Below are 12,125 nucleotides of genomic sequence, written 5' to 3'. Positions count from 1 at the left end.
AGTAACACTTACACTTGTAATTCTCGACAATGTATTTCTAATATGTTTCTTTAATAATTTAAGAGTGTCCAAGTGAATGATAGCTTTTAAAAATGTCTTAATATGGTTGAACAACTTGTGGGTAACGTACGTAACCACATTCCTTTCACATATTTGTATATTTATAAGTATTATGCATGCATATTTTATAAAATTCTGAAAGTGTTGTTAATAAAAGTCTTAATGGTGGATTGGTGGTTCAACTCATCGTTGTCGTCGGTAATCATCGTAAAAGCCTCACCATTCCAAGCTAAATGAAAATTAATATGAAACCCAACAGTTGGTGGCCCAATGGGTGAGAGGTGTCAAAGTCATCATCGAAATCATGGATTCGATTCCACTAGTAGGAAGGGATGTGATTTTTGGATCAAAATGGTCTATATATAAAGGTTGGTCCCAGGTCTAGGATGGATGTAGTTGGACCGAAGGTCCGGAAACTATCCTGGTTATAAAAAAAATGATTATCATTGGAGTTGTTGAATGACAACGTTCATCAATAATGTTAGAACAAATTAGATCATTTGATAGCCTAATTAGTCCTTAATGCAACTATTATATATATCACCATAATATTTATAAAATCGAAAACACCTTAATCCGGAGCAATATAAATAATTTTTATTTTAAAAACCACAAATATTGATAATTTATAATAAGTAGCTGATGTGGATATTTGTTTTAACCTTCCAAGTCCAAGTTGGTAATATTGCACAGCTATCATCATATTAGTTGAAAGTTGAAACAGTATATCACCACTATATATAAACAATTTGTTAATTCATTTAAAACTAATAAGGCAACTAAGAAACGCGTGACTATAATTGGCCTTGTCAACAAATGACACTTTGGGAGCGTATACATATTTTTATCAATTGCATAATATAAAGTATAGTTGGACCGGTAGGCGAGATGCTTTCGTTCTCTGGTTTTCCAATATTATTAAATACGATTTAAATCTATAGTCAAAATACAGAGTGATCTTACAAAGGCCAAAAAGGTAATAACACTATGCAGAATCCTTGGACCGTTCAAGCTAACACATCATGTGATGTTAACAAGTTGCTAACCACATTACTATAAAGAAAATAAGTATCGGTTACTGAGCCTTCAATTGTGGAGGACCCTCCACACATACCAAAAGCTTAGCTTGTCCCCCTTTTTGCAATTGTTCCATTATGTAATCCTATCCATTTATCACATTTTTGTTTTATTGTAGTGAATTTAGAAGTAAAAAGAAAAAAGACACTCGGTGGGTTTTCTTATCAATGCTGATATGACATATATATATATATATTCATCGAACTTAGAGGCTGATGTGGAAGAAGACGCAATGGTCTTCCATCACACACAAAAAAAAAGTGACAGACCACTATATGAATAAGAATGGCGAAGTTCCGTATGATTGGCCAATAAGTTACATATTAACTACACAATTTTAAATTTTATACGTTATTTTAATTTTTTATTAGATTTGATTCTTTTGTTTCAATTGAAAATATTTTATTAGAAAACTACCATGTATATTATCAAATAATCGATTTATCATACCCACATCGTTTTTTATTTCGCCTCCATTGTAGAATATAGCAACATTGGGCCCATTTTGCAGACCCAAAACATTACCTTTGCCTATTTGTCATCGTGTTTTTCTACAACCCGAGAATGTAATAATGTGAATTCTGATACATAATGCAATGATCGGTTAAGAGAGATCTGGATAAGAGAGCAAAGTCTTCAGTTCTCACGTGACGATGGTCCCATTGAATTTTCGTGTCTTAAATAAATTTCATTGGAATTTGGACCAACGATACGTATCGTTAGAAAATTATTTAATGGGATTGAAACTTTGGTTTTTAGATTAATGGAGGGGTAATTTCCATTCGTTTTCTTCAAGATATAATGTTATCTTAATTTTCAAGTTTCAATTCATTACTTTTTATATCTTTAAGTAACACTTACACTTGTAATTCTCGACAATGTATTTCTAATATGTTTCTTTAATAATTTAAGAGTGTCCAAGTGAATGATAGCTTTTAAAAATGTCTTAATATGGTTGAACAACTTGTGGGTAACGTACGTAACCACATTCCTTTCACATATTTGTATATTTATAAGTATTATGCATGCATATTTTATAAAATTCTGAAAGTGTTGTTAATAAAAGTCTTAATGGTGGATTGGTGGTTCAACTCATCGTTGTCGTCGGTAATCATCGTAAAAGCCTCACCATTCCAAGCTAAATGAAAATTAATATGAAACCCAACAGTTGGTGGCCCAATGGGTGAGAGGTGTCAAAGTCATCATCGAAATCATGGATTCGATTCCACTAGTAGGAAGGGATGTGATTTTTGGATCAAAATGGTCTATATATAAAGGTTGGTCCCAGGTCTAGGATGGATGTAGTTGGACCGAAGGTCCGGAAACTATCCTGGTTATAAAAAAAATGATTATCATTGGAGTTGTTGAATGACAACGTTCATCAATAATGTTAGAACAAATTAGATCATTTGATAGCCTAATTAGTCCTTAATGCAACTATTATATATATCACCATAATATTTATAAAATCGAAAACACCTTAATCCGGAGCAATATAAATAATTTTTATTTTAAAAACCACAAATATTGATAATTTATAATAAGTAGCTGATGTGGATATTTGTTTTAACCTTCCAAGTCCAAGTTGGTAATATTGCACAGCTATCATCATATTAGTTGAAAGTTGAAACAGTATATCACCACTATATATAAACAATTTGTTAATTCATTTAAAACTAATAAGGCAACTAAGAAACGCGTGACTATAATTGGCCTTGTCAACAAATGACACTTTGGGAGCGTATACATATTTTTATCAATTGCATAATATAAAGTATAGTTGGACCGGTAGGCGAGATGCTTTCGTTCTCTGGTTTTCCAATATTATTAAATACGATTTAAATCGATAGTCAAAATACAGAGTGATCTTACAAAGGCCAAAAAGGTAATAACACTATGCAGAATCCTTGGACCGTTCAAGCTAACACATCATGTGATGTTAACAAGTTGCTAACCACATTACTATAAAGAAAATTAGTATCGGTTACAAAAAAAAAAAAGAAAAAGAAAATGAGTATCTATCCATTATAACATGTAACTAATATTCACATGTTATATCATAACAACATGTATCTATCCATTTTTTTTTATAAAAAAAATATGTAATCTTTTTTTTTCCCCGGGTACGCAAAGCGAAAAGCGGGCCCGCCACCTGTGAGAGGACCAGAGTCCACGTGGCAGATGTTGAGAAGTCATTGTTAGTCCCACGTGGCAGAATATGCCAGCGTGTCAAATGGATTACAGCTGGCGTCCATTGGGATAGATGTGCCCCCAAGGCAAGTTTATTCAAATGACTCCCTTTTGCCCCCAATACATAGCTTCCATTTTTTTTTTAAAAAAAATGGGGTTTTAAATATCCTAACGATAAAGTATTTTTCAAAAACATTAACCTAATATTATTTTTTTGGTATGGGCAGAGCGTAAAATGCCTAGTCCAATCTTTTAACCGGATTGAGGATGAAATAAATTCATACTCATCCAAAATATCGTTATAGTTGACTTTAAAAAAAATGAAAAAATGTGTAGAAACATGAATAGATTATTATTATTATTATGGTTTAAGATATATAAGATTGAATAAATGATTATTTTTTATTTAAAAAAACGATTAAATTGTAATATTTTAAAATGAAATTAATTGATTTCAAACAAAATATAAAACATTTAAAAAAAATTAAAACGAATAAATATAATACCCTGAAAAATAAAATAATGTGCATTCCCAAGATAAATAGTATTTACGGACGGATAGTCATTCAATGTAGTACATCTATCTATTTATGTCCATAATCGATCTTTCAACAGAAATGAAAAAAAGTATGAATTTCCATAAGCTCAAACAATGATTATGGTTTCATTTTGCTCCTTTGAGAATCCAAACAAAACGAATTTTTTAAATGCAATATATACGATGCCTTCACAGGCTGGCTCGTGAACTTTTTTTTCTTCATATTATTATTTCTGTCTTGTTTTTTTTTTCTTTCGAGGGTTGTCGCTGCCAACAAAAAAAAAACAGCTGGACGTATCAGAACACGACACAGACTTGGTTAGTGTTCTTTGTAACCATGGGAGAAGCAAGTAAATGATAGAAACTTCGCTTCAATAATCAATGATGTAAACGTCACAACCATAACACTCTCTGTCTTCGGTTTCAAAGTAGCATATGTTCTTAATTGCTAGACGTTGCTTTAAATATCAATAATGATGTAAAACCCAATTGTTTACGTTCCAAAATATTTTAATAACACGCATAACTTTTCGATATCATTTTGATTTTTGTACGATTTAAGATGATTTTTTTTAAATGTATGGGAGGCATGTAAATGGATGTCTAATTGTCTATACGTGTTACTATCGAGTTTGAATTCACAAAATTGTGATATGGACGTCATGCCGTATAAACTACACATGACCCATTGATTGAAAATGAGGGAATTCACCAAAACTCTCGTGGTAATTGTGAACATATAAAAATAAAAAATAATCCACGTTATTCAAAAATCACCTCCTCTCTCACTTCCTTAAAGAACGCGTTGCAGACTTTGATCAGACTTCGCGTTCCCGCCGCCCATCTCTATCTCTCTCTCTCCTTTTCTTTATTGTGCTTAAACGAAGACAGTGAGGATATTAAAAAAAAGGCCCTCGACATCTCTTCTAACATTCTTTCACAATCCTTGAGATTTCTTGTTCATCCTTTTTCCTCGATTCTCTGTGATGGCGATATCCAAGAACGGCAACAGCAAGAAGAAAGTATCCTACATATCGGTCCCCTCGCAGATTATAAGCTCTTTATCATCTTCCTCGTTGCAATCTCTTCTTGTCTCACCCAAGAAATCCTCCAGATGCTCCAGCAAGTTCAGCCTCTCTTTCAGAAACCCCAGGCTCTGGTTCTTGGCTCTGTTTCTCGTCTCCTTCTTCGGCATGATGAAGTTCGGTTTCAACGTTGACCCGATCCCGCTCCCTTTTACGCGGTACCCATGTTCCACGAATCAACCACAAAGCTTTGGCAGAGAAGAACCCGTTGAATCCCATCTGGGTTTTGCCCGTAATGCCCAAACGAACGGAACGGAGCCGGAAACTTCTGATGGGCATTCGAAATCGGATACGAGATTTCAATCGGACAGCGGAAAGAACGAATCTTTGTTGACTGATTTCTGGAAACAGCCTGATGGGATGGGGTATAAACCCTGCTTGAGATTTAGCAGACAGTATAAGAGAGAAAGCTCGACGATTCTGAAGAACAGATGGAAGTATCTGATTGTCGTGGTGTCTGGTGGGATGAATCAGCAGAGAAATCAGATTGTTGACGCTGTTGTCATCGCCAGAATCCTCGGAGCTTCTCTTGTTGTTCCCATTCTGCAGGTCAACGTCATCTGGGGCGACGAAAGGTAGATTAAAAGATTCTGAAGAAAAGTTATGAACTTTTCACATCCTTGTTCGAATCGATTCTCCAATGTTTTTTTGCCATTTTTGTGCAGTGAATTCGCTGATATATTCGATTTGGAACATTTCAAGAGCGTTCTAGCTGATGATGTCCATATAGTTTCATCATTGCCTTCAACGCACGTGATGACGAGGCCCGTGGAAGAGAAGAGGACTCCCCTCCACGCTTCCCCTGACTGGATTCGATCACATTACCTCAAAAGGGTAAGACTTCTACCAATCTTGGCTTATTTATGTTGGAGGGTTTCTATTAGTTCTTGGCATTTTGGTGCATTGATTAACATGTATTTCCTCTGTTATTGCAGATTAACCGGGAAAGGGTTTTGCTTCTACGTGGTCTCGATTCAAGACTCTCCAAGGACCTTCCCTCAGATCTCCAGAAACTCCGCTGCAAGGTTATGGTCTTGTCTTTGTATACATACCCCTTTCAGACTTTCTTGGCTTAGTTACTTTTGTTTGTGAAATAGCCGTTTTGGAAACCTTAGTTTTCATGTCATGTTTCTCAGGTTGCTTTCCAGGCACTGAGATTTTCGCCTAGGATTCAAGAACTTGGTGACAGGCTAGCTGCGAGGATGCGAAGCCAGGGGCCGTACCTAGCAATTCATCTTCGAATGGAGAAGGATGTTTGGGTTCGGACAGGTTGCCTCCCTGGTCTGACTCCCGAGTACGACGAGATTGTGAACAGCGAAAGAGAACGCCATCCCGAGCTTCTAACTGCTCGATCGAACATGACTTATCACGAGAGAAAACTCGCCGGCCTCTGCCCTTTGAATGCCGTGGAAGTCACCAGGTAGACAAAAATCCACTTCTCGGTCACGAATCCCGCTATGTTCGATTCTGTTAACGATCTGATGACTTTCTCTGATTGGTTTTTCTGTGATCAAAGGCTGCTTAAAGCGCTGGATGCTCCGAGAAACACGAGGATATACTGGGCGGGAGGAGAGCCTCTGGGCGGAAAGGAGGCTTTAAAGCCATTGATCAGTGAATTCCCTCACTTACACAACAAGCAAGACCTTGCCTTGCTCCATGAACTGGAACCCTTTGCCAAGAAAGCATCTGTAATGGCGGCTATCGACTATATAGTCTGCGAGAAGAGCGACGTGTTCATGCCTTCTCATGGAGGAAACATGGGTCATGCTCTACAGGTATATTATACATATATATATATACCCAACACATACACACACAAACCAATCTTCCTCTGCTAACCGATATGATCATTTACAGGGGGAAAGAGCATACGCTGGGCACAAGAAGTACATTACGCCGAAGAAGAGGCAGATGATTCCGTACTTCATGAACTCGTCTTTGCCGGAGGCAGAGTTCAACATGATCGTGAAGGAGCTTCACCGAGATTCCTTAGGACAACCTGAGATCAGAACAAGCAAAGCCGGCAAGGATGTGACCAAACATCCGATCCCCGAGTGCATGTGCAATGACTCAGCGGGTCACTCGGACGCATAAATCAGAGTGCTCGAGTCCAAGGGCGTTTTGGTCTTTTGACGGTTTCCCCATCAGGCGGCGATCGATGTTCTTTTTGTCCGTACACTCTGATTATTCTTTTCCCTGCGTATATATGTACGTATGATTTTACGGCGTTGTATCGTATCGTATCGTCGAGGCTTATATGTTTTTACTATAGGTGGGAGTAGATTTATATAGGATATGAAACGATTCTTTGATTTGATTTATTTGTACTGTAATTATACATACGGTGTTGTATACGAATAGAGTTGTACAATAAAAAAAGGCACATTTTTTCATAATTCATCTTCATATAAATTAAGATGGTGAGGTGTTGTCTTACAAAAGGAAAAATGGGATACATTTTTTTTGTACAATTGCTATATATAATACAATACAAGACAACCATGATACTTGAGAATTTTAAAATTATTAAAAAGAAGAATTAACAAATTTCAACTGTAACTATGCTTCCACTGCGATAAACATTTTAATTACAGAAATGCCCCCCAAAGTCTCACGTAATTGCATTTTTGCCCTAAAAGTCATTCTGAAAGTGATCAAAGTCGCTGTGGCCCGAAGCGTGGAAGTAATCGCTAATCAGGATTGAGAACACAGGCGATGAGGTATCCGTGATTGTTCCCCATTGTTTATCGCCTTGTAGATCAGGGCCGACCGGAAATTACGATGTGGCGAAGATCTGCTGTTTCGTGTTTTTCTTCGAGGATCTCCTTGTCCTCCTCTTCGCCAAACCCTAGATTGATTCCCTGGTCCTGCGCATTTCGTGCCGTCAACAGCGTCTCTGATCCTCCGCTTTCGTCGGAATCAGCTGCTAAGCTTGCGATTCCGGCGGAAACGTCTGATAGGGTTCGAGCTTTTGCATCAACCACCACCGCCGGTGAAATTTCGTCGAGAGTTGCGGCGACGGTAGGATTAGGGAACCACTACGCTCGCTGCTATTGGGAGCTTTCTAAAGCCCGACTCAGGTATGTGTGCCTTTCATTTCTCAGTAACTAGCGATAGGGTTATCGTCGATATTAGGATGGAAATCATATCTCGGAAGTGTATAGTTATGTCAAAACCTTGTTCGATGTTTGTAGCATGCTTGTTGTTGCGACTTCTGGAACTGGGTATATTCTTGGAACTGGAGATGCTGCAATAGACTTTGCCGGGCTTTGTTACACTTGTACTGGTACGATGATGGTTGCAGCTTCTGCTAACTCCTTGAATCAGGTTTCACCTCTTTTCATCTTTCTGCGTTTTTGTCGTTTAAGTTGCAAAATTGCCAATGTCCTTGTCTGGTTCTGGTAGTATATTAAGCCTTTTAAGTGCTAAAAAATCTTAGCTTTCCCGACCTACCTGGGTGGTCTTTGTGAGTTTTTGCTAATCCCACACCCTCCTCCTTCATTAGATTTTTGAGATAAGCAATGATGCCAAGATGAAGAGGACAAGGCAAAGGCCGTTGCCTTCAGGACGCATCAGTGTACCACATGCTGTTGCGTGGGCATCTTTTGCCGGTGCTGCTGGTGCTTCTTTGTTGGCTTGCAAGGTAACTGCTTGTTTTTTTTTATGCATGATTGGACGTAGTAATATGTCTTAGTGATACAAGTTTAGACTCTTATCTTATGCTTCTGGGACAAGGTTATTGCAGGCTAATATTCTGGCTGCTGGACTTGCATCTTCCAATCTTTTCCTTTATGCCTTTGTTTATACTCCGTTGAAGCAGCTTCACCCTATCAATACATGGGTGGGGGCTGTTGTTGGTGCTATCCCACCCTTGCTTGGGTAATTTTCTTCTTTCTCTCTTGGATGTTCCATTTGAATTCATGATTGTCTATTTGAGTACTATGTGGTTACATTACCAATCTGATCTGATCTTCGAGTTTCAGCATACTTTGTTGTCAGTTTCCTATTGCGTGTTCATGCTTGAATACCAACGTTTTTTTATGGTCATGTATTTTGGAGTTTTCAGGTGGGCTGCAGCCTCTGGTCAGATTTCACTCAATTCAATGATTCTTCCGGCTGCTCTATATTTTTGGCAGATCCCTCACTTCATGGCCCTTGCATACCTGTGCCGTAATGATTATGCTGCAGGAGGGTATGTGCTTATGCTCCCATTTCAGTTTTGTTTTATGAGTTCTGGTGTTTATAGTCTTTAAGGAATGTGATCTGATTGGATGATCCTAGTGTTTTTCTTTAGTTGAGTCCTGGTGTAGATGTCAACGTAAGTGAAGTAGAATATAGTAGAATGTCAATAAGAATTCTTGTGCTGCCTGTCTTGGTTTAGACTAGATTTGAAAATCACATTGGTCTTTTCTGAAGCTAGCAAGCTCCACCATTGCAACAAACCCAAAGTTTTGATTTTTAACTGTCATGTTTTCAGGTATAAGATGTTCTCGCTTTTTGATCCTTCTGGACAGAGGACAGCTGCAGTGGCTCTTAGGAACTGCTTGTACATGATTCCTCTCGGTTTCTTAGCCTATGATTGTAAGTCATGCTCCGGTTTTTTTTGTGCCATTTCTTTTGTTTTACCTTCGGGATTCATCTAGTGTTACTGCTTCTTTTCCTTCTCTAATTCTTGGCCTTGGGTTTGTTCATGAGCTTCTGATCCTGATGGTGGCATCTTCGTTATTTGAATACGTTGGACAGGGGGTTTGACATCAGGTTGGTTTTGCATGGAATCAACAGTCCTCACCCTTGCAATTGCTGCTACAGCATTTTCATTCTACCGAGACCGAACCACTCAGAAAGCAAGGAAGATGTTCCATGCAAGCCTTCTCTTCCTCCCCGTTTTCATGTCGGGTCTCCTTTTGCATCGAGAAACTGGTAACAATCAGCATCGCCTGGAAGAAGTCGGTTTAACGAAGCTTTCAGCATATGAAACAAGAGATGGTGAGGATAAAACTCGCAGTCAGAAAAAGAGAAAGGCCACACAGGGACAGGGTCGCCCCCCTGTGGCCTACGCTTCTGTTGCACCCTTCCCTTTTCTGCCGGCTCCTTCCTTCTCCTCTTCCTAAAACATTGCAGAGTTCTTTTTTTTTTGGTTGATACAAATCTGAAAGCATTCAATGAGTTTGAAGTTGAGAATAAGAAAGGGGATGATGCATGTAAGTTAAAGATTTGCCTCAACTCCTTTTTTTTTTTTTTTGTGATCCCATAAGGTAAGACCATGAGACTGTATACCAATGCATTTTCTGGCTTACTTACAGCAAACCCATGTCGGTTTTGCCAGTTCCTAATGATGGCTCTATAATGTCCTCATGGTTTTGTTGTTAGGTGAAAACCCTTCTAATGATGTTTGCCAAAAACAATCCCCAATTTTATTTGTTTGATCTTAACTCAACTGGTATCCTCAGTTGCGGTCTCATTCTCTTCCATGAATGTGCTTATCTTCTATATCTTCCGGATCGTACGACCAATCCACAGTGTTTGTTTTCCTATTTGAATGTCAATATTCCGAGTTTCTGGTACAGAAGTTTTTATTTTTATTTTTAATAATATCCTCGTGTTTAACATATAAATGTATTTGTTTAAAAAAAAGAAGAGAATTCCTTCAAAAAAATATTTTGATCTCGTTCTCTCGAGAGAACATTATCCACTTCTTGGTGTGCCACCAGCCGTAGATTCAACACGTAGATACACGCGTATAGTACAGTAAGAAATAATTTAAATTAATAAAAACAGTATTTCTATGATTATGTCGGCAATAAAATATCTACGTCAGATTCCAATGCATGAATAATGTGTTTTCTTTTTATTACATGACAAAAAAAATTGATGTTGAATAGTCTTTACACGCACCGAAGCACGCATAGATGTATGTATATATGTACGAACGTATGTATACACAGCATATGTATCTTTATTTATGGAACAAACAGCATATGGAACATCAATGTCATATATAATATAATATAATATAATATAATATAAAAAACACAAAATCCATTCCAGAATGGAAACCAGATGATGGCATTTGTATATTTTTTTAATGGGCTGCTTCTAGAAGAAAGAATCGGTCCCCTGTCCCATGTAAATATTTTTTTATTATACAGAATTTCTATAAATAATATTATGTGATTAGAAAAAAATATTTTTTTGTAATGAGAAAAATATTATAACTAACTCTTTTTTTTCTTGATTTTTTTTGACGACTTGACTAATAGGTGACTAAGGCTTTCCATAGTGTGTTGAATGAGGAATTTTCTGTGATATATAATGAAATTTCTCTCTACCAAAAAAGGTCTCATGACCAATCAAAATAAAACTAATTCATTAACAAAAAAACTAATTACGTATATGTCATAAAATTTAATTTAAAATAAACCCATCCAATACCAAATATAAAACCTAACATGAAAATCGACGAGTGAGAAAAAAGTTGCACAAGTGTAGTAGTTAAACCCGTAGGTTATTTGTCTTTGTCCTACTACAACCCATTTTTACGTATGGTTTTTTACAACATTCTAGTGTAGTATTTGTTTGTTTACGTATGTTTTTTTTGGTAAACTTGCAAGACAGAATTTCCTATAAAAGAATACACATACATAATATATATGTGTATATATGTAAATATAGATAGATAGATAGATTCAATCAAGTAATTTTTGAATATGAAATTCTGTATCAATTGAAGCCACTTGTTGTGCAAACACTTTTCGTGGTGGGCAGAGAGAGTGGGTAGGAAATTTTAGTGGATTTGGAAACATGTTACATGATATTTTCTTCTCTTTTTAGTTAAATGAAAAAATCGGTGAATCAATTAGTTAATAAAATACATAGATGAACTTAATTTTGGAGACAGCCATTCACATGGTTTCCCTCTATTTTGACAGATGTAGTCATGTTTTTTCACTACAAAAAAATCCTCGAATTCCAACGGATTTTCTAACGGATTTGTCCGTTGGAAAATTTCCAACGGATTTTCAACGGTTTTCAACGGCGTTTCAACGACGATTTCCGTTGAAATTCCGTTGAAAATTTTCAACGGGTATCCGTTGGAAACACCCGTTGGAAATTTTTAACGGAATTTTCAACGTATTCAATTGAAAAATTGGGTTGGAAATTTCCAACGGTATTTC

General features: G+C 37.0%; 3 protein-coding genes across 3 annotated transcripts in view; 2 read left to right on the top strand and 1 right to left on the bottom strand.

The window, feature by feature from the left end:
- The first annotated feature begins 4,682 nt into the window (after nt 1-4,682).
- LOC104802513 (uncharacterized protein At1g04910-like) lies at nt 4,683-7,350 on the top strand. Its single transcript, XM_010526159.1, has 6 exons — nt 4,683-5,525; nt 5,616-5,784; nt 5,886-5,975; nt 6,087-6,370; nt 6,467-6,725; nt 6,808-7,350. Exons 1-6 carry the CDS (start codon nt 4,852-4,854, stop codon nt 7,042-7,044), a joined length of 1,713 nt encoding a protein of 570 aa, XP_010524461.1. The 5' UTR covers nt 4,683-4,851; the 3' UTR covers nt 7,045-7,350.
- Nucleotides 7,351-7,606: 256 nt separating this feature from the next.
- On the top strand, nt 7,607-10,283 carry LOC104802511 (protoheme IX farnesyltransferase, mitochondrial-like). Its single transcript, XM_010526155.1, has 7 exons — nt 7,607-8,030; nt 8,145-8,277; nt 8,456-8,593; nt 8,696-8,829; nt 9,017-9,142; nt 9,428-9,531; nt 9,694-10,283. Exons 1-7 carry the CDS (start codon nt 7,732-7,734, stop codon nt 10,059-10,061), a joined length of 1,302 nt encoding a protein of 433 aa, XP_010524457.1. The 5' UTR covers nt 7,607-7,731; the 3' UTR covers nt 10,062-10,283.
- Nucleotides 10,178-12,125, bottom strand: part of LOC104802512 (RING-H2 finger protein ATL46-like) — a 5,268-nt gene continuing 3,320 nt past the window's right edge. The window contains exon 2 of the mRNA XM_010526157.2: nt 10,178-11,067. The gene's annotated coding sequence lies outside the window, so the exon portion shown is untranslated. The remainder of the gene's footprint in view (nt 11,068-12,125) is intronic.

Source organism: Tarenaya hassleriana, unplaced genomic scaffold (genome assembly GCF_000463585.1).
Source record: "Tarenaya hassleriana unplaced genomic scaffold, ASM46358v1 Cleome8, whole genome shotgun sequence".
NCBI classification, from domain to species: domain Eukaryota; kingdom Viridiplantae; phylum Streptophyta; class Magnoliopsida; order Brassicales; family Cleomaceae; genus Tarenaya; species Tarenaya hassleriana.
Note: the sequence above shows the minus strand (reverse complement) of the source record. Positions and strands in the feature narration are given on the sequence as shown.